Source organism: Phasianus colchicus, chromosome 4 (assembly GCF_987193195.1).
Source record: "Phasianus colchicus chromosome 4, bPhaCol1.hap1.1, whole genome shotgun sequence".
Taxonomy (NCBI): domain Eukaryota; kingdom Metazoa; phylum Chordata; class Aves; order Galliformes; family Phasianidae; genus Phasianus; species Phasianus colchicus.
Genome location: NC_143439.1, coordinates 25,748,698 through 25,772,598, shown reverse-complemented (window position 1 = coordinate 25,772,598; position 23,901 = coordinate 25,748,698). Strand labels below are relative to the sequence as shown.

General features: G+C 37.4%; 2 protein-coding genes across 8 annotated transcripts in view; one reads left to right on the top strand and one right to left on the bottom strand.

Annotated features, from left to right (window-relative positions):
• Positions 1–14,260, bottom strand: part of WDR17 (WD repeat domain 17) — a 49,917-nt gene extending 35,657 nt beyond the window's left edge. For 2 of the 5 annotated variants that reach the window (XM_031596618.2, XM_090138929.1), the window contains exon 1: positions 14,171–14,260. In XM_031596618.2, coding sequence (XP_031452478.1) covers positions 14,171–14,176 — 6 coding nt within the window. In that variant the 5' untranslated portion in view covers positions 14,177–14,260. The other 3 variants (XM_090138926.1, XM_031596619.2, XM_090138928.1) reach the window with 3 other exon arrangements.
• Positions 10,608–23,901, top strand: part of GPM6A (glycoprotein M6A) — a 151,267-nt gene continuing 137,973 nt past the window's right edge. Inside the window, exons 1-3 of one of the 3 annotated variants that reach the window (XM_090138934.1) lie at positions 10,613–10,690; positions 12,658–12,783; positions 13,126–13,203. The gene's annotated coding sequence lies outside the window, so the exon portion shown is untranslated. Of the gene's footprint in view, positions 10,691–12,657; positions 13,204–23,901 lie in introns of all 3 variants that reach the window. The other 2 variants (XM_090138936.1, XM_090138935.1) reach the window with 2 other exon arrangements.

Here is a 23,901-nt window from a genome sequence, read left to right as displayed (position 1 = left end):
TTCAGCAAAAGATGAGCTAAAACTGCCTACATAAATCACAACAGTGACAAAGCAGGACAACTATATAGGTTTATGCATGTACTGCTGTTAAAAGAAGTTAAGCACTTCACACTTCCCAGCAGGATTTAACCTAGCTAGTTGACTACTCCTTAAAACACCAGGTTGATTGCTAGCTTACCACTGACCAGCACAGACAGCTTGTATGCTTCTCTAAAAAAAAAAAAAAAAAAAAAGACTTGTGTTCAGAAGTAAAAAAAAAAAAATGCAGACAATTCATAGAACACACATTGCCTGCTGCTCCTGGAGTACCAGAAGAATACCCAGAGGTAGAGTGCCAGTTTCAGTGTACTGCAGTTGAAAAAGGCTTTGAATTTCAGCACCACTCTTCAGGAATAGCAGAAACCTTGACTAGACTCATCAGCTGCAAACAAACACTGACTGCAAGTTTCCTAACTTATGATTATCTAACTAGTTTAAAATGAGTGCATTTGATTATCTGGACACCGACTAGGAAAAGAACACTTACAGAAAAAATATTTTAAAAGAACAGTGTTCTCCTAGTTTTCATAGCTATTTTAAAACTCCACAATACATCCAGAGCTGAAGTACTAGCAGAACTGATTTAACTACAGCACATCTGACTTCACATGGGAAGAAGGCCTAGAAACATTCTGCATCAGGCTGATGTTTGGTTAAATCTGGATTTTAATCAGACTGAAAGTGCATTCTGCCCCATAACACTGGATTTTATGGTACAAGCAGTGACTTTAGGATATAAGGCAAAGGAATCTGAAGCCCCACTTAAATACAGAAACAACCAACCAAGCCTCCTCACAAAGCTCATTTTCATTTCCTGGAAAACATTAGGACAGAAAGCAGGGAGGAAAGGAAAAAATATATTACTGTCCTTAATGGTGCCAACTCAGTAAATACAGAGATTGTTCCATTCACTTTTCCCCTAATCCCTCACTTGTAGGCTATTACATAGTTACCTGTGTAATTTTTGTTAAAATTATCCTCCTGCAGGCTGGTATTTTTGCTCATCTCTGATGACACGATTCTAAGAATATGCAGTAAATACAAAAGAATCTTTGAAACAGTTTTAAATCAAATGCTTCTCTTCATAAGTATATAATGATAGTCAAGGTAACCTACAATAACAGAATGCTAATTTAAAAGCAAGGCATTCAGAAATTAGATAGCAGTTGTTACATTTTTAATTCAGTCACCTTGACTATTTATGAAAACATCTCTAAGGATAATATTTTTATAAACAAAATTTGAAATTATAATTGCGATCTTCCACAGTACAGAAAAACTTCTCAGGAACACCATAGTAAGAATATTAAAGCAGAAACAAACTCTTATTTGAAACTGAGAACAAAAACATTAAGACACTATGTTGAAAACATAACAATAATTAACATTACAAAAATCTAAGCTGGAGGGAAGCCTTGCAAAGAAGCATTCTTGACTTTCTTAATATACTACTAGTACAGCTTCACTAAAATATCTTTGAAAGTATGATTTCAACAAGGCAATCTAAATAGAAATACTACTGTTTGAAACAGACTAAGTCTGGTACTTCTAACAATACATCATCAAGAACATCAAGGAGTACATACAATCAACCTGAGACATTATACATAACTGGTAGCAAAACTAAAGGTATTGACTGTTTATCTAGTACCAGAACTTCAATTTTCAGATACATTATATAATATGCGGTTGTATGTACTTATTACCTCAGCATAAAACATTTAACATCCTCCATAAGAATCTCATCTTGCAATCTGAAGTTCCCAAAAATCACCAAAGATAGCTTTTGTGCCGGCTAAGTGCCAAGACATTACCTCTAGTACATCTCAGTGAGTCTCTGATGAGCAGCTACTAAAAGATTATTCCACTTCTGAGACAGTCTAAGGCAAAAGTCACATGTAATGGTAGAATAATATTCATGAGCATGTAAGTGATATTACCAGGTGATACATGACAAGATTTTAAAAGCTGCTGCCCCTTGTGTTTCAGTAGCATCACCTACATTCTGATTCAATAGCTGAGAATACATTAACATGAGAAATAGAAGTTACACATAATTTACGTAAACAACTTGATACAGTGAAAGAAACCTGATATTCATTTTTCACCATAAAATCTATGAAAGATGTATATTAAGCCTGCATCAGGCATGCAGTTATAAAAAAAATCCAGGCTACCCAGCAGATGTTGCTATAGTAACCACACCTTCTCTTCAGAAAAATGTCAGTAAAAAAATGCACAGATATCCAGAGTAAAACTTAGAAATGACCTTAGGTGAATTTCTTATCTCCCAAATTTTTTGCTGTTTTATTCAATTAACACCTCTAATCCATGCACAGTATTGTATCACAAAGAATTTATGCAAGTTTGAATACTCAATTCCTATCCTATTAAATAGGAAAGAATTCTAGCAATTAAATTATGCAAACTAAAAATGTAAACAGCTGTCTTAACATCTAATATCTATTTAGAAACATTAATTTTCAAATAAAAATCAGTTTAGATGTTATATTATATAGAATCCCATTTAAACTTGCACACCATAGAAACATTGATACCAGTTACATAATAAACAGAAGCTTAAAAGAGAAAACTAAAAGGAGAAAAACATTAATTTAAGCAATTCTTACTCGTTGCTGTCCTGCATACCAATCATCTTCATCAAACCAGTGGGAAATATAAGTCATCCAAGCCATAATTGAATGTGAAAATTAAAAATACAGAACCTGAACACCTGCAAGTACAATAAGTTCCGTGCTAAAATTGACTGAAAACTACAAGCTAACAAAAGATCAGATGATTCCCTGATATAAAGATTTAAATTCATAAATATGTTGCCTGAAATACTTTTAGCAGCAATATAAATGTCATCCATATATTGGATTCTGAACTGGAAAAAAAAAAATCAGCACTAGAACTATCAGTAGATTGTGTCCTCCAGTATGTTAAACTAAAGCAGATTAGTGCTTCAAGCTTGATTTTAGGGTGCTTCCAAGCTCCAAAAATGAGGTGCTGTTTGAATCATTCTTATTTGTCTCCAATAATTATTTCTCTTTTTCCCCTAAATATACTGTGAGAAGAGTGGTTCAGTGCACAAGAGCTAGCATTAAAATATAAATTACTTCCAGAGTCATGTGGTGTGACGTGCTTTGGTTACGCAGGGAGTGCTTTCAGCTGGCAGAAGGAGGAGCAGCCACAATGACTGCAAATACTGAGCATCTTTTGCTTAACAACATTAAAACAAAAAACAAACACTGCAATTCCACTGCAGTGTACAGAGCCTGAAGGGCTCAGCTACAGTCACCAGCAGTAGCTGGGAAATTTAGGAAGCTTAATTTTCACTAATTCATCAGAACGCATCTGCTGCTTTCCCCTCCCTCGGGATAGCTTCATATATCTGATTATTCCTTCTACAGTAAATTTCACATCAGACTTTACAATAAAGAAAAAAAAGTTGTATTATTCACATCGTAATGAGAGATTCTTGAGAACTACACCATCCCAATTTATTAATCCAGAACCCAAACAACCTGTATCTTTCTAGTCTGAATTGTTTCTCCAAAGCTATTAATAGAATAATTATAGAATAATCGCAAGAGTCTGAACTGTTCTATCAAGAAAAAAAATATGAAAATAAGCCTGAAATACCAAATATTAACTTGGAGTTTGTGGTCAACATTACCTATCGTCTCAAAAAAAGCTGAATTCCCTCCAGTATGCAACTCAGTGCCATTACCAGTTCTACTCGAGCATGTAGTTCTCATGAAACAATCAGGTAAGCAAATTAAGTCCTCAGATACACAGCAGGGAAGAGAAACCGCAACACATACACTTTCCAACCTCTTACTAGGGAACTATGATACTCAAGGGCAAAGCACCAAACCGCAGAGAAATTAAAATCAAGACATCCAACACATTTATGGAAAATAGCATTCCCAGATTAACAAAAGATTGCTTGGAGTTATATAGCCCTCCATTCAACAAATACATACATAAGAAAAAAAAAAAGGAGCTTCCCACCATACTGCTGAAGTTCTTCCAGACTTTAAAGACCTCACGTCAACCGTAAACAATGTAAAGTGTGCAATTCTATGCAATATCAAACTACATCAGAAATACAGGTTTATATCAGATATATCAATTCAAACAACTGATAAAGTGTTCAATATCCTTGGTCTGTGACTAAATGATAAAGAAGTGCATACGATTCATTAAACATCAGTGACATTACTGCTTTATCACAACCTAAAAACCACAGCTTTGAGTATATTAATACCAGCATATTTAGGAACGCCTGTTTCAGGCTGCTCTGCCTCTTGATAAGGGCACATTGCTCAAGATTTCATATGGTATATAGCCTTATTAGTTCAGCAGTAACTGAGATGTGTTGCTGTTCAAAGCCTACATCAGTTATTTCCATTTCATAAATAGCATAGTATGCAGTCAACCAAAAATTCACTTGGCACACTGTAATGCTACAACATGATGGAATGCACAGTAATGATAGCACAGTAGCAAAATCCTAGGCTACAGCGAGTGAAGATATACCCAAATGTGGCAGCCATGCACACAGAAACAAAGGAAAGAACCTGCTTCCACTTAGAAGGTACACAAGAATCTCCAACAAGGTCCCCTTGCCTCCCCTGCCACCCTTAAAAGAAGTCTGGGAAAGGGTGGATCCTGGCTTCACCCCTTCTGGTCACTCAGATACATTGCATGCACCTGAGCTCCCCTGGGTTGGTCCTGCCTTCCCACCAGGTGCTCAATCACTGCTTCAAGCCATGACTTAGCTATTATGATATCAAATATCCTATTAAAGCATATTGATTTTTTTATTTAAGCATTGGATGTTAGTAAAGCATTTGAGTGGATCAGACCAAAAGAGACATCTTTAAGGCATACATAAAGTGCTTTATTTGCATTACTGGAGAAGAATTACTGGCCCCAGTGTTTAACTGACTAGACATAAATACAGAAAGAAAAATCAGCTAAGACAAATGAAGTGATAGCAAATTTTGATCCTAGCATAAAAACACTGTAATGTGTCACTGAAGTTCAGAACTACAAAATTCAAGATTTACAAAAGTCATGTTTTTCTTGTAGTGTTATCAGTGTTCATCCTACTTCTGAACACTTTACTGCAGGTAACTTTTCACTATGAGATTAAGTTCTTTACAAAGACATATCCGCAAAAGAATCAGAAAGGATAAACTACAAGAGTATTGTTGCCTCAATCTCTAAACACTAAACATATCCCCTAAATATAACATTCATATATACTTCATCTAAAACACACAGGACAGAATATTACATCTGAAAATCAAGATCTAAATGACATTGATATTAACAAGCTGACACTGTTCTCCCATATTATTGACAACTGTTGAAGCCAGCAATTCATTTCAGTTCTGACAAAATATCTTCAAAAACAGATGAGCAGTTACAACTTCTGTATCTTGATTTATCTGATACTTCTGAAACTTCTTTGATCAGATGTTCTATTTTTTTTTCTAATACGCTATGTCAAATCAACTACATATTACTATTTTTCTCCAAATGCATTTCTAATAACTGCTTGTTTCTATTTAAAATCTTACTCAGAAATTTTTAGGTATTTGACTATATAAGAAACAGAATGGACAAGTTTGATGTACTCTTGCCCTAAATCAGCATTAAGCAGATTTTGAAAAGAATGATTTTCAAATAACCGGACTTCAGAAATTGGTATTTTCTAAGCTCACTTGGAACTTTTTCACAGAATTATTCTCTGCCACTCCACATCATAGATATTATTTCATAATATCTTATTGACTATCAATATTTTAAAGATTAACTACCAGTTTGCATTAGTTTTTTTTCCACGTATTTTGAAGTCATAATACTAACGATAGGAATTAATGATAAAAAGACAAAAAAAACAGAAAACAACATTATTTAAAAATCCTTCGTTACTAGAGTATATAGAAAGCCACTGTTTTTCTTTCATAATATGTATGACATTATGTAAATTCGTTATATCAGTATCTCTAGTAAAAAACCCTTCTGTTTTATTTACTAGTTTGTGCTTTATTAACTTTTACAGTGAGAACATGAAGTACGTAATAACTATTAATGTGCCAAAAGAAATCAAAAAATAGAATGCCTACAGTAAGGTTGTGCAATAAGCCATAACCAACCTAGGTCTCATGGAGCCTATTATATGAGGTCAGCCAGGAATTAGGTCTTTCCCCCCACTCCTCCCAGACTACACATATAGCACAAAAGCAAGCATATTGTCTCTCCTTCCATTCTCCCCCTCATTTGCTCTTTCCAAGAAGTTACATGGATTTATCAAGACAAGATAGCATATAGGATAGCCAGGCTACCTCACAGTGATCAGAACAAGCTGTTAATAACACCCATGAAACATCATCACCATCATTGGCACAAGACCTTAGAACAACCTTCATATAAGAGTACAAGGACAAAAACGTAGCTAACTTTAAGACTAAGCTTTATCAGTTTATGAAGGAGATTAGGCTTTAGCTGCCAACAATAGCAGTGGATTGGACTTGATCACGTATCTTCCTAAGATTATTCTGTAACTGGATTTTGAAAAACAAATTCAATGAGACTTTCAGTTATATTTTTTCTAAGAAAATAACTTCAACATCTATTAGGAAAAAACATAAATGAGTATAATTATGTATGCAGTATCACTGTTGCTACTGTTTAGTAAACATTTCTATTCAAATTCAATGAAGAACTGTTACAACATAGAAGAAAAAGGAAAATTACATATCTTTGATTTTTAAGTTTCTTAATAAAGCAAAAATAAGAAGACACACTGCTTATGCGTGGAGAAAAATTATAATCTTACACAAAGCTAATTATATGCTGCAATACTGGTCTCCATTTCATAAGCACAACACGTAAACCAAACCTGGATGTAATCAAAGCTTTAGTATCCCAGTTTCTGACTGTCAGAAAATAGATAATACGGCAAGAAACATGCTATGTCTATTTGTTACACCATGCCCATAGAATTTGTCCTGGTGTAGACAGTATGCAAGTTATTCCATTCTAATATGTTTTTTGATATTTTTTCTTTGAAAAACAGTTGAAACTATAAAAATGCAAATCCATGAAGTGATAACAAGCATCTTTCAAAAGAAAATACTTAAATAATCAGTTTTTAAACTGTATTTTGCTGATTTGGATGTTAAGGCAATTGCACTTCTTATTCTATATCTGCCATACAAATGTATGGAAATATAAATTAGATAAGGAAAAGTAAACTTAAATGTATTTATCTCAACATGTTAAGAATGTAGCAAAAGCCAAACAATTTTCAGCATCAGAAGCACAAGCAGGCTCCCAAAGAACATGACTTACAAGTTGGAGAGAAAACTATAACAAAAAGAAATAACCATCTGCTTGTGAAACATGAGGCAAGTATCTTATATCCAGAGTTCAATTCATCATTACTGTTGTTAACAGATTTTGGTTAGCTGAATGAGGTTAAATAGAAAAAATATGGATGGCTAACTGATAACCCAAATTTGGAAAATAATTAAAGCTGGAAACATAAGAAAAATGACTTTATTAGGAAAACAGCTGAACACTGCAGCATCTGTCTCCAGCATAATCTTCTAAAACATGGAGGTCTAAGAATTTTTACAGAACAGTTTGCAGAGTTAACAGCTCACAGGAGGGGTCACATGCTTTATCAACCAAAAAAATCAACAGAAAATCCCCCAAACAACCCTATCATCAGGAAAGAAAACACTTCATCTGCAACAAATTTACACCCCATTCTCTGGAAATCTGAATGAGATACAGCTGCTTGTGTGTTCAAAACCAGGAAGTTAAGACCAAAAAAAGATATAGGTTAATAACAAATGACTATGGAGCTCTGCTCAACACTAACCACACACTTCAGTATGGCAAGTCTTAATTTGTATAGCTAAGCATGTGAACTTATTTATTAAATTCATCTCAGGAATCTCACATATCCTCTTTCATTCTATCACCAGTCTCCCATCATAGCTATTTTCAGATATTTGGTAGCAACCAAAAAAAGGAACTGAAGAGAGAGAGATCAGATCCCAGGCTATAGTAAGTGAGACAGTTCACGTCTCATTAAGAATAAGAGAGACGTTATCTAATGGGAGCAAACAATGCAAACAATTATATCCAAGACAGAAATAAAATTGAGGATCTTAAAAAGATGTGACAAACTCCATCTCCAAAAACAAACTGCAAGAAGAGGTTAGTTCTGGTAGGGTATTATGAAAAACTTATTCTCCAAAATAGTGGTCAAGTACTGGAATGGGCTGCCCAGGGAGTCAGCTGAGACACTGTCCATGAAGGTGTTCAAGAAATACTTCAATGCTGTACTAAGGGACATGGTTTAGTGGGGAAACATCAGTAGTAGGTGGACAGTTAGACTGGGTAATCTTCATCTTTTCCAATCTTAGTGATTTTATGATTCACAGGAAATTTTATTCAGAGGTGGTAAGGCACGGGAACAGGCTGCCCACAGAAGCTGTGTATGCTCCATCCCTGGAAGTATTAAAGGCCAGGTTGGACGGGCCCTGGGCAGCCTGATCTGGTGGGTGGCAACTCCACCCCAGCAGGGCAATTCAGGGTTCCTTTCAAGCCATTCTATGATTCTAAGACCTTCTTGAGGAGAGCAACTACGACATACATTAACAATAAATAAAAAAGTTAGACAATGACTGCAAGTTACCTTAATGTTTTATATTGCTTATGTTTCTTCACAAGTTCTTTACATCATTTTGCCCTTGTATAGGTTACAACAATTGGACAGAGTTGACTATGGTCTTAACTGACATATTTGAACAATTTTGACTTGCAAAACATAAATAAATGTAAACACAAAAGTTTACATAACTGATTCATGCAAGACATTTTTTCCTCTAACAGACCTTCGACTACATCTGTAACCTATACAGCTACACTTCTAGTAAGAAAAGCAGCAGGGAAAAAGATATTTGCACACAACCTAATGGTATTTCCATTATTTTAGTGCTATCAAGAATAGGGAGTGCAAAGGTCACCAACTTTAATTTAAAACAATGGGAATTTATCATGAATAACAGACAAAATAATACTGTGCTAAATTTGAAGAATATCTGATTGCTTGCCATACATGCTCATCATCAGAAACCTCCACTTTGAATGCCTCTGCAAAAAGCAGGAAGCTGCAGGAGGTCACGACAAAATTTTTAAAGGAAGTACTCATAAGCAGAAAGCTCCATACTTGTAATAGTGAAGAGATTTAAACCCCAGATGTCATTATAAAGAGACACAATGGATTCTTTATGATGTCTTTTAGGAACAAATGGATGTCATTCAAAAAAATATATTCTTCAAATAACTGGCTTTGGGGCTGAAGACAAGTTTTCAGCTACTCATATTTTATATTATGCTGTAGTTAGGACAACTATTAAGAACATGAACCTCCTTACTGATTTTAAAATCCAGGTTTATGAAGCTTACTACTGCATTCCAAAAAACCCAGACTTGGATTCTACACTTGCTATTTTCAAGCCTTCCAAAGCAGTCTCACAAATTGCATACAACTATTTCTACATAAAGCAGCATCCCTAAGACAGAGGAATTTATTTAACAGAACTAATTTTAAATACTACTTTTTTTTTTTTTGCAGCATCAACTGTCTCAAGCTTATCTTCATGAGCTTGTTTGCTCAGACCGTACATTGCCTTTTTTGTTTGAAAGAAATTGTTAGGGTAGATTTAGATTAGATATTAGAAAGAAACTCTTTACTGTGAGGGTGGTGAGACACTGGAACCAGTGAGGTCGTGGACGCCTCCCCCCTGCAAGCATTCAAGGCCAGGCTGGATGGGGCTTTAAGCAACCCGGTCTATGGGAGGTGTCCCTGCCTATAGCAGGGGGTTGGAACGACATCATCTTCAGGGTGCTTTCTAGCCCAAACTATGATTCTCTGCACTTGTTTTTGTTCCCACCCCCCCGGCACGGTAGGCACCTGAAGCACAAACAAGCCCAAAGCTCTTCCTGCAGAGGACGAATACTTTCCAGGTGTATTACTGCTTCTACTCCTACCCTCATATTTACATACTTACAAGTGCCCGTTTCCACACGAGAACGCCTGTAGAGAGGCATAAAACAGAACACTGCCAAACATCACGCCAAAGCCCAACACACCCCCCAACACGACCCTACGCACCTCCGCCAGCCGCCCAGCACCCCGGCAGCTCCACCGGGCGAGGCCGCAGGCAGGCGAAAGAACACCGCACGCAGACAAACGAGCTCAACCGCCGCCCGCGGCGGGGCAGGGTCCGCCGAGACGAGGACCAGTCTAACGGCCGCCAGTCCTCACCTGCCTTCCTGCAGCGCAGGGGCAAAGCAATCCCGTCGCCCGGGCAACCCGACGGGCCCGCCCCGCCGCGCGCCGATTGGAGCCACTGACGGCAGCTCGGGGAGAGCCGCCGAGGGGCGCGCGGGAGCCTGGCTGCAACGCTCCCCATCAGTTGTTCGGCGGCACGCAGGGGCTTTCCGCTCTCGTGTCGGGGCGGCGGTGAGGCGCTGGGAGTGTCAGGAGGGAGAGGCAGACTGTGAGCGCTCCCACGATCTCAGGGGAGTGCTGGCCTACAGGTGTTCGTTTGTAAGTTGTCATGAATCTTGAGCCACTGAGCTATCTGTGCTTCCTTTGCTGACACCACACTGAATCTCTCAGGTTGGAAAAGACCTTAAAGATCATCAAGTACAACCACAACCTAACCATACTACCCCAACTCTAACAACCCTCTGCTAAATCACGTCCCTGAGCACCACATCCAAACGGTTTTTAAACACATCCAGGGATGGTGACTGAACCACCTCCGGGGAGCCTATTCCAGTGCTTAACTGGAATTGCCTTTCTGTAAAGAAGTTTGTCCTGATATCCAATCTAAACTTTGGCACAACTTAAGGCCATTTCCCCCCATCCTGTCAACACTGAGAAGAGACACCTTTCAATCACCTTTCAAGTATTTGAGGAGAGCTACAAGTTTTTCCCTCAATCTCAGTGAGTCAGAAATTTTGTTCAGCAGCACCTCCTTCCACCATCATGACATCAGGTATTTCACATGAGCTTTTAAACCACAGATCTTTACAGACACTCATTTAATTACAGCCCTTTGCATCTGCTTGTTTTCTTTTTCCTCTCTTCTACTCTTTACTTTCTTCAGTTGTTTGTGCACCTGGATGCTGGCTTTGCAGATTTGTTTACTGAACAACTGCTTTCCCTTGAATTATTTTTCAGACCAAACTATTTCCTGATTCAATTTACTGTATCACCATTAGAGTCATTTATATTAGTGCAGTACATACAGTGAGGCAGTAGCCCACACATTAGAGAACTACAGCTTCATTCATAGAATCACCAAGGTTGGAAAAGACCTCAGCTCATTCTTTTCCTTACCAGAGCTCTATATTTTCTCCTTTCCCTGTTGTTAAACGAGAACATAAATTATTCATCCTATATATGAATAACACAATAAAAGTAGAAATAAAACTTTAAATTGAATCAAAAATGAAATGTAATTTTCCACCACTTGTAGAATCAATCACTTAAAACTTTGCTGACTTTCACTTCATTTCTGTGATGTGATTGACCTCCATTGAGAGTCAGCAAACAATATTTTACTTCAGTTTTTCACTAGGAATGTTCTATTTCTATGAATGATCATATGATACCATTATTCTGCTGCCTGGCAGCAGTCATGCCTTTTTCTTCTTCCCATAGGACTCAGACTGATGATTATTTTTCTGCATTGTTGCTGAGAATTGCTTACTGAAAGTTGTCAGAAAAAGAAAATGCTTGAAAGATAATATATTCATTACACTTAGTTTATGCATTTGTTTTGTTAGATGCAGTATTTGCTATGTCTAAAATAGTTTTAAATAATCCAAACTAAGCTCCTTAATGAGAGCTACCACATTGGTAGTTACAGCATTATGTCTGCCTGGAATTAATTTATGGGAATTGAGTATTTGTCTAAGAATCCAAAATTCATAAATGAGATCAGACCAAGTCAGAAAGCCCCACTTTCCTTAAAGACTTGTACTGGCTAGATTTTGAAAATAGAGGTTCTGCATGACCTAAGGAGTTCTAAGACAACAGATCCCTTCTGCCTAGTGATTATCAGTAGTTTTCCAATCCTTCCCTCCTTAAAACATACTCCCCTGTCCTATCACCTATCATAAAAAAGTTGATTCTCCTCCTGTTTATTATCTCCTTTTAAATACTGGAAGGCTACAATGCAGCAGGCATCCTTTGATCAGGTGGCCTGTAGTAGATCCCTACCACCAGGCACCCTTTAGTAGTCCTGTCCTTAATTCTAACCCACGGGCTCTCAAGCTGCTCCTTACCATTTCTCAGAGGAAGCTGCTCAGCGTCTATCTACTCTTTAAAATAGGGTAACTCCCCCCCCAATTCCTATGTAGTGTATCCCTTCTAAAAAGGTGATACCCCTCCACAGCAGTATTCCAGCAATGGGAATCATCCCACTGCATTTCTGTGATACAACCAGATCATAATTTTCTAAGTGCATAACAGTTTCCAATTCCTCCCGCTTATTTCCCATGCAGCATGCAGTGGTGTAAAGCACTTCAGCTGGACTTTCTGACACAGCGCCTTTCTAGAGGAATCCTCCATCAAAACTCCAGGAGAAATGTGAATTTTTCTCCCAGTGCTTCTAAGAGGATCACGAGAAGGTTAGAGTGACATGAGAAGGTATCTAAACTGCCACTGCAGCAAGTCTCTCACCGAAGTTCCACACGATCTTTTACAGTCTCTCACAGAGAGCCTGTTTGCTAGGTCCCTTCAGGCTACACTGTGATGCAGCTACCCCTTGGCAGAAGGATAAACTCTGCCAGCTTATTTTAACAGGCAGCCTCCACTGGGTACTGGTAGTTATGGCACCTGCATGGCCTTGCTTTGATTAAAATTGCAATGGATATCTTTTCTGTTTAACAGTGGAAATAATTTAGTTGTTCACTTGTAAGAAAAATCCTACAGTAGCTCAAATAACCAACATGGGGAAACTCCTTTTACAGACAGACTCTGCACAGCATACTGCCTTGCTGATGGAGACCCATTTGATGAAACTTGAAATTCCTAGCACCTAAAGGGAGGTAAGATTATCTATACTATTATGTCTTCATTTTTGTTATCTCATATAGCTTTTAAATGATATTTTACAGACTCTTGGTGCAGATCTTACTGGGATCATAACTGAGAAGAAATTCCTCATGTAGAACACTGCTTTTTTGTTGTTCTGCCACCCTCCCCCCCTTTTAATTATTAATTTTTTGTTCAGAAATAAATAGAGTATCTAGCCTATTGCAAAAAAAAAAAAAAAAAAAAAAAAGTAACTTCAGTGTTATATTGATACTAATTAAAATACCTTCAAAACCAAAAAGTGCTGAGGCTGATTTTGTTCTCTTCCCCAGGTATGGCAAATATGCTGACTCAACTAAGCCTTCCTAGTCAGGCCTTCTATGTTAGGCTAAGTGGCTACTGAATGACCCTCCATGTCCTGTTACACTAGCTTGCAGGTATTGTGGAGGATGTATAGATGGTCCTATCTGATGCTTTGACCTGTCCTTGTGGACATTTTACACATTTTAGATAACAAATTAGTGGTTGTATTGCCAGGAAAGAGATGACCTTTAGCTGAGAGAGACATGGTTTATGATGGAAAAACGATACAAAAGCAGGGCAGGCAGCAATATGTGCTGAATCTCTCCATGCAGTGGAACTCTTTGCAGCATACCATAGCCACTTTGAAGAGGCTTTGAACAAGTCACTGGTTCAAACTATGACTTAACATTTCTGCTACAACGGTAAGCTTCTGTAACCTTCTACCAGTATTCTACAGACTTCAGAATCAGAATTTGTTTAAAAGTATTAAAAAAAAAAACACATGTATACAGAACACAACTGTCAGCTAATCATAGGTGGCTCCTGCATCTGCTTCCACAGCATCTTTTTACATCATTGTATAATCAGTGAATATAAAGATGTTGTAACTATGAAATAAACAAGAAAGTTTGGCTAAGCAGGTCACAATAACAAAAAGAGAATAGATAGAATACTTACACACATCCTGGGCTCACAGCAAAACTCCAGAGGAGGGATCTTCAGAAGAGATCCTTTTCCACTGGTAGTCAGCTCTTAAATGGGTCTAAGGGGGGTGGAGGCAGGCTCCACCTTTCTGGCAGCACAGGTGAATTGCCTTCACTTGTGCTCTGGTGGCTGACTCATTGCTTGCCTCAGGTGATCAATCAGAGGTTCAGGCCGTGATTCAGCAGTTCCCATACACATCATGAAATGCTTCTAGAAAAGTCTATGCTCGATGTTATGAAAAAAGATAAAATGTAAGATGATCTCTTTGATAAGATGAAGAAATGTTTTCTCCTCTATTACACTAGAAATTGCAGGTAAACAGACTACTAATAGTAAGATCCAAGATTTTTCCAACCATACAAAAAATATTGTTTTATTGTTGTTTTCTTCTTCTAATATTTACAAGAAGAAAGAGAGACAGGCATTAACTTTCCTATCACTCAGTCCCACTAAAAACACCTCCTATTTCACAGGCAGTAATTATCTTTTCTCTCAAATGATTTATTTCATACATTTCAAATTAAACTTGGGCAAGTATTCTCAGCTTACATTTAACAGTAAATTAAACCCCCACAGGCTAAGTTTCTTTTTTCCTATCTTGGAGCTAATATGAATTAATAGATAAAAAAGTGTATGAAGTATCCGTTGACTCAGAAGCTTTGTTCTGAGTTGCTTATATTTTATAACAACTAACCCTGATTTTTTTTTTTTTTGTCTTAGATAATGGCAGAAAACAGGAATAATTTTAGGTCTTTAACAATACACTTTTTTTTTTCCTATTCATTCTCAGTAATTCTTTGTAGCTAGAAAGAATAAAGAACATATTGCTAGCTCTACTACAATTATTATGCCTTGGCTTAAATTTATCCTTGTTTGAGCTGCAAACTCTTATCACTTACAATGAATTTGGGTAACATCATGATGAGGTCACAAGAAATGAGGGTTGAGGTGACATGAGACTGGATGAGATGCCACAGGACAATACGAGGTGAAGTGCAGTGAGTCCTAACATTGGTGTAGAAGACTGGGAGAAGAGACAGCAAGCCTAGTTGTGCCCTTACAGTCTGTAACCATGGCTACACTCAGATGGCTGTGGGAGGCCATGGCAAGCATGGTAGTGACAAGTCTTTTCTCATAATCAGTTTTCAGCTCAAGATAAAATGTTTGGCCGTTGTTGAAATTGCTACAGAAGCACTTGCTTGCATTTTAAATCTTGCTTGTATCATGCATTCATATAAGGCAATTTCTGAGTGATTATTTATGCATATTTGTACTGAATGCTGAAGCTACAAATGTTTGAATGCACAGGAATGTAGTGCGGGCTAAGGCCCAGATCCATCAGTCTGGAGACATAAAGACTGAAGTTACTGCTTTTGCTAACAAAGTCTCTCTCTCTTGCTCTAATAATCCCAACTGGATCCAAACAGGGTTCATTTAGTGAGTTCAGATTCAGTGCCATGGCTAACACTGATTTGCGTACAGGCTGTTAGCGCCCTGGGGCATACAGTGTGTGCAGGGGACATACAGTGGTGCTGCATTCTTCCATTGCAGAGCCTGCAGCATGTGTGCAGGGGCAGACCTCAGTACTTCATGAGACTGGAAATTGGCTAGAGTCTGCTTTCCATTTGTTATAGAGCTTTGTTTTTGAGGTAGCCCTATGAGTTCACTGACTGTACATGAGGGAGAGCTAAAGTCTGATCTCTGTCCTGGATCTGTGAAGTCATCACTTTACTGTTCTGTGTCCTTCCTTATACTTCAGTTGCCCCCTACTGTTCTGTTTTCTTGCTACTTCTTTCCTGCCCTATTCTGTTTATTTTGAATAGCCTTTCAGGGACCAGGCACACATTTGTTTCCAGCCTTCTTGCCTTGCTGTGCTACTTCTAGTGTTTAAATCTAACTTACTGTAGCCCCTCTAGCAGGAGTTCTCTTTTTTTTTTTTTCCCCCTTCTATCATTTTCTCTTAATCACAGGTTGAAAGCTGGCAGCTTGGAAGTATGGGATAATATTCAACCTCAAGTAATGCAATATCAGGCTATGACAGTTTGATTGAAGAGTCACAAAAGGAGCTGGAGTTCACACATTCTTCTTATGCGTAGTACAGTGTTCTAAGAATTAATCCTTCATATGCAGAGAACAAAGTATTAAGCAACAATTTAATTTGATACTCATCTCTTTCCATCTTCATTCTTGCTCTCTTGCCCACCCCATCACCTTAGTGCCACTCAAATCCTTCAGTATTCATTGAATAAAATAGGATATTATATTTCTTGTCAAGTGCTTTCATGCAGGTGTAATTTCTTCATGCTCGCTTAATCATTTCTGGAGGCTAAATCAGTGTTTTTCAGGAGAGCAACGCAGTGAGTATAACTGGAACTGAACTAAGTTCCAGAATGAAGATGTTGTTGTTTTCAAATTGGTAAAATTGTGATATCTATTTTAAGTAAAATGTACTGTAACAGTCTTTATAAAGGCACTGCACCTTAAATCTTGTACTTTAGAAAGCATTATAGTATTTTGATATTGGTTAATGAATTCTGCCTTTCACTATGTCAAGCAAAAGTTTTTTCATTTTCAATGGGGCAGGATTTCACTAGGAGGTGACTGAAACGAGATGAATATCAAGGTCAGTTTTGAAGGCAATGTGACTTCAAAGTTTACTGAAACCTCAAACATAGTGTTAGGGACAGCAGAACTACTGTGGTAGATAAATGCATTGCACTATTTCAATTTTGAGTTTTGGACATTGTATGTTTTTGAGCTCTAATTAATGAACTCTACTTTTGAGAACTGTCACAGTAGTTCACTTTTACTCTAACCTAGACAAATATATCACTGTTTTTACCTGTCATGTAATTTTTCATATCTTAACCAAAGCAGAGCAAGGAAAAGGCTAAATTTGTTCAAAACTTGTCTGACATAAGCTAGTTACAGTATTTATGTACACAGTTTCTTACCTTTTGAAAGCTTTCATTTGTGCACAAGCATATCTTAGGTTGATGTATGGCAAACCTAGAAGAATAGCTAATATATTGTGTTTTCTATAGCTATATTAATTTTCTTTATATAGTCATCACCAGTTTTTGAGTTTTTTAACTGCAGTGCCAAGCTACTGAAGAGTGTAATTCTAAATAACTTAAGTAAAAAGCAAAAGAGAAATAAATGATGAATGTTAGGATTGACATGTTAATCATCAACATTAAAGATCAACTGTTAACTTCCCACTAGCTCTTACTAAAAATCTGAAACCTTCAAAAGCATAGGAAGAATAGCTTCCTTCTTATATCTAAAATTTTATAAGAGTAGAAGTAACGGATCTGCTTTTGGACTTCTGTGCTGTTGCAGGGAAATGTTGCTTTCATCTGAGCAATTTTAAATGTGGAACCAAAAACCAAGTGACCAGAGATCTTATGTATTCTGTCTCTACCTAATCATATCTACAAACTCAGTCTTATTCATGCATTGGTATTAGTGCAATTGTGTACTATTTTCCTTTCCCCCTTTTTTTTTTTTTTTCTTTTCTTTCTCCCTGCTTCCCTCCATCCATTCCTTTCTTCCTACCTCCTTTCCTCCCTCCCCCCCCCCCCCCCTTTTTTTTTTCCCTCCTTTTGCTTTCCTTTCTTATTCCTTGCTACTTTTACTTGTAGCTCAGGAAAAGGTAAGCCAAGTGAGTTTTCCTTTTGGACTGCAAATCTTGCAGCTTTCAGAATATTATTTTCCAGTAACAAATTTAAAGCTTCTGCATTACTGTTGAGAGATCCCATCCACCAGCCTTATCAGCTCTGCTTGCTGAGGCTAGCTATTTCATTTGGCACTACTGAGAAATGTAGCAAGCAGCAAGATTAATTTGGAGGATGGAGAAGTGATTTTGCAGTACTTTTAGAATCTTAAAGATCAACATAAAAGTTGTTGACTTTGTCTTCTTGTTCCCAGAAGAGTCAGTGCACCAGCAAGTATGGGCTGGTTCTGCTTTGTTTTTTTCCTTGATAGGTTTTGTTTTCCTGTAAGCTGCCTATGTTACCTGCATAACAGGATGGTAGTTGGTCCTGTAAAAACATACAAGGGTGATAGTATGCCTATGAGCACCTCTATACCTCATTCAGGCTTGTTCATTTATTAGACTGCTGCCCAGTGGAGAGGGTTTCTTTCAGGCCTCCTTTACAATTCTGTAATGTTCTGTAGCATGGAAATGGAGAGTAACACAATTGATCTGAGCAGCTGTTTCAAATCTGTACAAGAAGAAAAAGCTTGCTGAAGCAGTTGATCATTATCAAAGTTAGCTGATGAAGGCTTCTGTGCTGTAAATGCTGTGTAAAGCTGCGGTAAAAAAACAGTCCCTGACAGTAGGGGAATGCTGCAAATGCTCCTTTCTGCTGTCTTTCCCTCTAAGGTTTTGAGATTCCTCCATTTCTTTAGCGAACTCTAGAGGACAGACTGGAGTTCTCTAGTCCCAAGAACTGCCTATTTTGGTATCCTGTAGAGCAGCAGGGAAGCATGGATAGTAGGTTTGTGGCAAGCTCCCCTTTTACAGCAGCAGCTGACAAAAAAAAAAATATAATAAAAAGTGTGGCTCTTTGATGCCACTCATTACTAAAAAAGTAAATTAAAAAAAATACAACCAGCAACAACAGAAAAAACCCACACACAACACACAAAAACCTCTATATTTTCTCTATAACAGCTGACTTTATATTTAAAGCACCAATAAATAAACACCTACGTCCTGCAATTCCCAGCGTTCTCATCGCCTGTAACCAGGAGACGCAGCTCAGGTTTCCCAGAGCCTCAGCGGGCGGTGCACCCAGCAGAGGGCAATGCGCCTCTGCAAGCCGCTGCGAGCCTTCTGCTACAGGGTCGGAAGTCTGCCCTTTCGGTTCCGTTTGTACAGATTTTCATAACCTGCTTCCTATTTGTTCCTATCTCCCCGTAACTAAGGGGAGCTTTCTCTGAGAATTCATGAGAGTGCAATTTTCTAGATAGAAAGCATTTAAAAACAGCAGAACAAAATAAAAATGAGAATATTATCTAGAATATCTTTGTTTCTTACTATCCTGTTTTTTCTTCATTACTTTTATTTCTTTTGCTTTCCTTAACCTATGGTAGTTTCTATTAAAAAAAGTAAAACAACAACAACAACAACATACAAACCAATAATGACATGTGGTTTTTAGGGGAGTGGAAATACTTTTCTATGGGGATTTCCTTGAATGAAGTCAGGCTGATTAATGTTTTTCTGAGGACATGCTGCATGTCTTTGCATCTTTGCGTGCCTGCCATTAAAGAAATGGAGAATAAGATAAAGATCTTATAGAGAGCACATGATGGAAATTTTTTTCAAAGGTGCTTTGTGTTAACTTCTACAAACTGACACATTGTGCTAACTGCTGACTTGAAGTAGAGCTTGGTTATACAAATACTCCAAGTATTGTAAAATGCATTATTATTTCTTGATAAGATCTTTTGTCTTGATAGCCATCTTCTATGCTTCTTCTATTGAGCTTCCCTTAGTTTCTAGCAAGTCTTTTCAAGAGCTTCAGAGCTTTCTCAATCTCATTCTCTCCAAAAACCTCAAAGATGGATTGCTCTTTTCCCCTAATCCTTGGGTCAGCAGGTTTATATACAGATACAGGCTTAGGAAAAGCTTACAGTGTCATAGCTGGCATAAAAATTAAAAAAAAAAAAAAAAGAAAAGAATATATGCCACATCCTTTTTATTACAGGAAATTTTAACTGTGATGTAATGTGGTGCTAATTACAATGTGATAATCAACTTGAGTAAAAATACAAAGTTCTGATAAATGACTGAAGATTGCTTGCAATGTTAATGACCAGATTTTCAATCAAGGTACTGCTGATTCCAGTTTATTTAGAAATGCTATGTTGTAAGCTGGAATTTGGAAACTCTAGTCTCTTATTTTTCTGAGGACTAGCTCATACATATCCCTGTACAAGGAGACGGTGAAAAATCTACTTTCCTGTTTGTCACAGCCTTCAAAACCCAGCTTTCTATAGAAAATACTGTATAATAGAGCATTAAATTAGTATCAGTGGGGAAATTCTCTCTCTTCAGTTTGGAAGAGTCATAGTTTTCAAAGACTAGTAGCTTAGCACTCAACTTTGTTATTCATTCCTAGACATGCACATAGTTGAAAATTTTGAAGTGGGCTTAACTTCAACTCCACAATAAAATAACAAAATATTACCTAACTTTCCAAGCTACCTCTACGGGAATTACTTTTTCTTTTAATATATTCTGTGAGATGAATTGTTTTCTTAACATCTCTTAGAAGACATGAATTAAAGTTTTCTCAGATAGCATTCTGCCAAAAAATATATTGTCATCAGGAAAGTGTAAGCAACTGTAATTACAATGTTGTTCTTGTCAGCAATTCTATTTTAAATACAGAATCAGCAATACCCAGAAGAAAAACAAGTGAAGCTCATTAATTTAAGAATTAATTTGCTTTTTTTTTTTCCTAATTGTAATATTTGTAATTCTTCATTGTGAAGTATGTGGGGAACCTCAAGTACTCAACTATTTCTTTTCATCAGCTAGAAAATAACTGTGCACTTGAAAATCATTCATATAATAATACAATCTGGTGTAGCTGCCAAAAATAGAAATTCCTTTTAGATGTAGTAGTGGTTTAAGGTACTGTTGCTGTCATCTCCTAGAGCAGAACACTAAAAAGAACAGCTTAAATATTCTCATGCTTGTTCTTCATCTTCTGAAATTGTTTCTTTGTAATAAAGGAAATGCACATGTGTTATTGATGTCACATCTGGGCTCTTTCCAGTTTCAAGAACAATCTCCTCATGCTGTATTCTGTACTTCTCAGCCCACATGAAGTGATTTCCCTCATGTAGATAAGCTTCTGCTGCTGCCAGTCAGCATGCATTGGAAGTTGCAAAATGTTAATGTATGCTCTGTGTATTTCGTAGAAACAGATCTAAAAAAAAATGCAGAGGTGATTTGTATAGTGCTTTGAATTTGCACATAGTTCCATTAGTATGTATATATTTCTATTATCAGTCATCATAGTCTGCATATAAAGTGATAATCCAGTATAAGAGCACATTTTAAACTGCCACTGTGCAGTAATAGAGCTGTGTGCAGTAGTGCGCTCAAATATCAGTTGATACTGACTGTTGTGGTCCAGGACTTGCTACAGGTTAGTAGTACTGACTGATAGTAAGTGCCAGTGGCATTATGCCAACGTACTTTGATTCTTACCAATTTTTTAATTTATTATTATTTTTAGTTCTGGTAGATAGCTGTTTCTGATTTTTAAGCACGTGAAGCAGTGCAGCATTGCTTCAGACGTTGTTAAGGTGAGTGAGAAGTTGCCCAACAAACTAGCAATAATAATTTTTCAGTTAAAAAATAGCATACCTTACTAACAGCAAGTATGTTAGAGGAGAGTGATTCTATAGTGTTGCATATGGAATAAGCAGCACTTCAGTTATCTCTGAAAAGATAAATGCTCTGGAATGTGACAAAAAATCCTTTTCATGGTATATTCTTTGACTTCTGTTGAGAAACCTGTTGCTAATAGTGAAACTGGTCAGAGAATTGTCAGATATTCTTTGATACTGAATGAGACAGCTCAGGCAATCATTGAAGTTATTACTGTGGGGAAGTATAGGATGATAAAAACATGAATGAATGAAGGAACAGATACTTGTGTAGGAAAAAAGTGAATATTTTGGTAGCGACACTTCTGTTTAGGAGTTCTTTTGATAACTAAGCTGCTAAAATTTTACTGGTATTCTAGCTAGATGTAATTTCTTTATCTTAAATAATGCATTTTAGTAATTGGATGGGATTTTTGTTTCCTTTCCTTCCCACACATAAAATTCAGTAGCAACAAACCTGAACTCTGTGAGGCAAAGTTTTCCAAGTGGCTTCTGAAACTAAAATAATTTCAATATCATTAAAAAAAAACCAACAATTTGAGAGATTTCCCATCTTTCAGAACAAATGATATATTAGCTAAGATAACAAAGAAAGAAATGTGGCTAAAGTTTGCACAGATAAAGACTTATCTTCTTCAGTTGTCAAAATACTGTTGCAAAACCAATGAATTTTATGTTTGTAACTATTTCCTAAATTGGAAAGATGACTGGAGAGTTGGACAGGGAGGAACCTGATGAGGTTTAAACAAAAGCAAGCATAGAGTCTTACACCAGGAGAAGAATAACAGCATACATCAGTATAGGTTAGGAGATGATCTGCTGGAGATGAGCTCTGCAGAGAAGGACATTGGGGTCCTAGTGGACAACAGGTTGGCCATGAACAACCACGTGCCCTTGTGGCCAAGAACGCCAGTGGTATCTTGGGGTGCATTAAAAGGAGGATGGCCAGCAGGTCAAAGGAGGTAATCCTCCCCCTCTATTTTACCCTGGTAAGGCCACATTTAGACTACCGTGTCCAGTTCCAGGTTCCCTAGTTCAAAAAAAGACAAGAATCTCCTAGAAGATGCGCAGCAGAGGGCCACAGAAACGATAACGGGCCTGAAGCATCTCCCATATGAGGAAAAGCTGAGTGACCTGAGTCCGTTCAGCCTGGGGAAAACATGACCAAGAGGGAATCTAATAAATGTCTGTAAATATCTAAAGGATGATAGGAGGCTAACCTTAGAGTGAATGAGGCCAGGTGCATAGCAATAGGACAAGGAGCAATGGCCTAAAACTCAAACATAGGAAGTTCCATACAAACATGTAGAAGAACTTCTTTACACTACAGGTGACAGAGCACTGGAACAGCTTGTCCCAAGTCTCCATCGTCTCCTTCCATGGAGATATTCAAGACCCATCTAGGTGCTTACCAGTGTGACCTAATGCAGGGGACCTGCTTTAGCAGGGAGGTTGGACTTGACAATATCAAGGTCCCTTCCAGCCCCAGCAATTCTGTGAAATGCTTACCTACTATTACTGACAAGGGTATGACTTAAAATGTGGAAAAATGTTCAACATAGTCACTGTGTAGATCACAGAGATTGAATTTCAAGACATGTAAGGAAAAATACTATGATACTGAACTGATATTGTTATGATGGGATACTACAAGATATGGGTTAGAGACTTGTGGTAGCAGTGATAATAGGAGAACGGTTGGACTAGATGATCTTGCAGGTTGTTTCCAACCTTGCAATTCTATTGTTGATGAGATCCCACTAAAATCGCTAGTTCCACCCTCTAGCTCAGAGATGCAGCATTGTTAAGTCCTACAGTTGACAGGAGTTTTAGTAGTTGGAGAGACACTTTTTGAAGCTAAAATAACAGGCCAAAACAACAGGAAAGATAAAAATTGAGAAGGCTATGACCTTTGAAGTGTTACTCTGGATATATTGTTTTATCAATATTTGCTTTGATGAAGATAGATAAGGAACAGCTGAGAAAAACACTGTATGACATTTTGGGAGAATGAAGAAACAAACTGATTGCTTGAAAAGAGACTTGAAAAGTTCTCAGGTCAGTAGATTCCCAGATCTCTATACCTAGTGAGATAGCTTAGGGGAGAAAAATATTACATTTAATAGAGGAAAAATGAGCTGAAAAATCAGATAAGTAACATGGGAGAGGCTATTCCCCATTTTTTTCTGAAAACATGTGATCACTATGAGGTCTCTACAAATAGATAAAGCAAATAGTATACCCACCTTCAAAAAGGTTGGGAAGGAAACTTGGGTAACAACATAAAAACC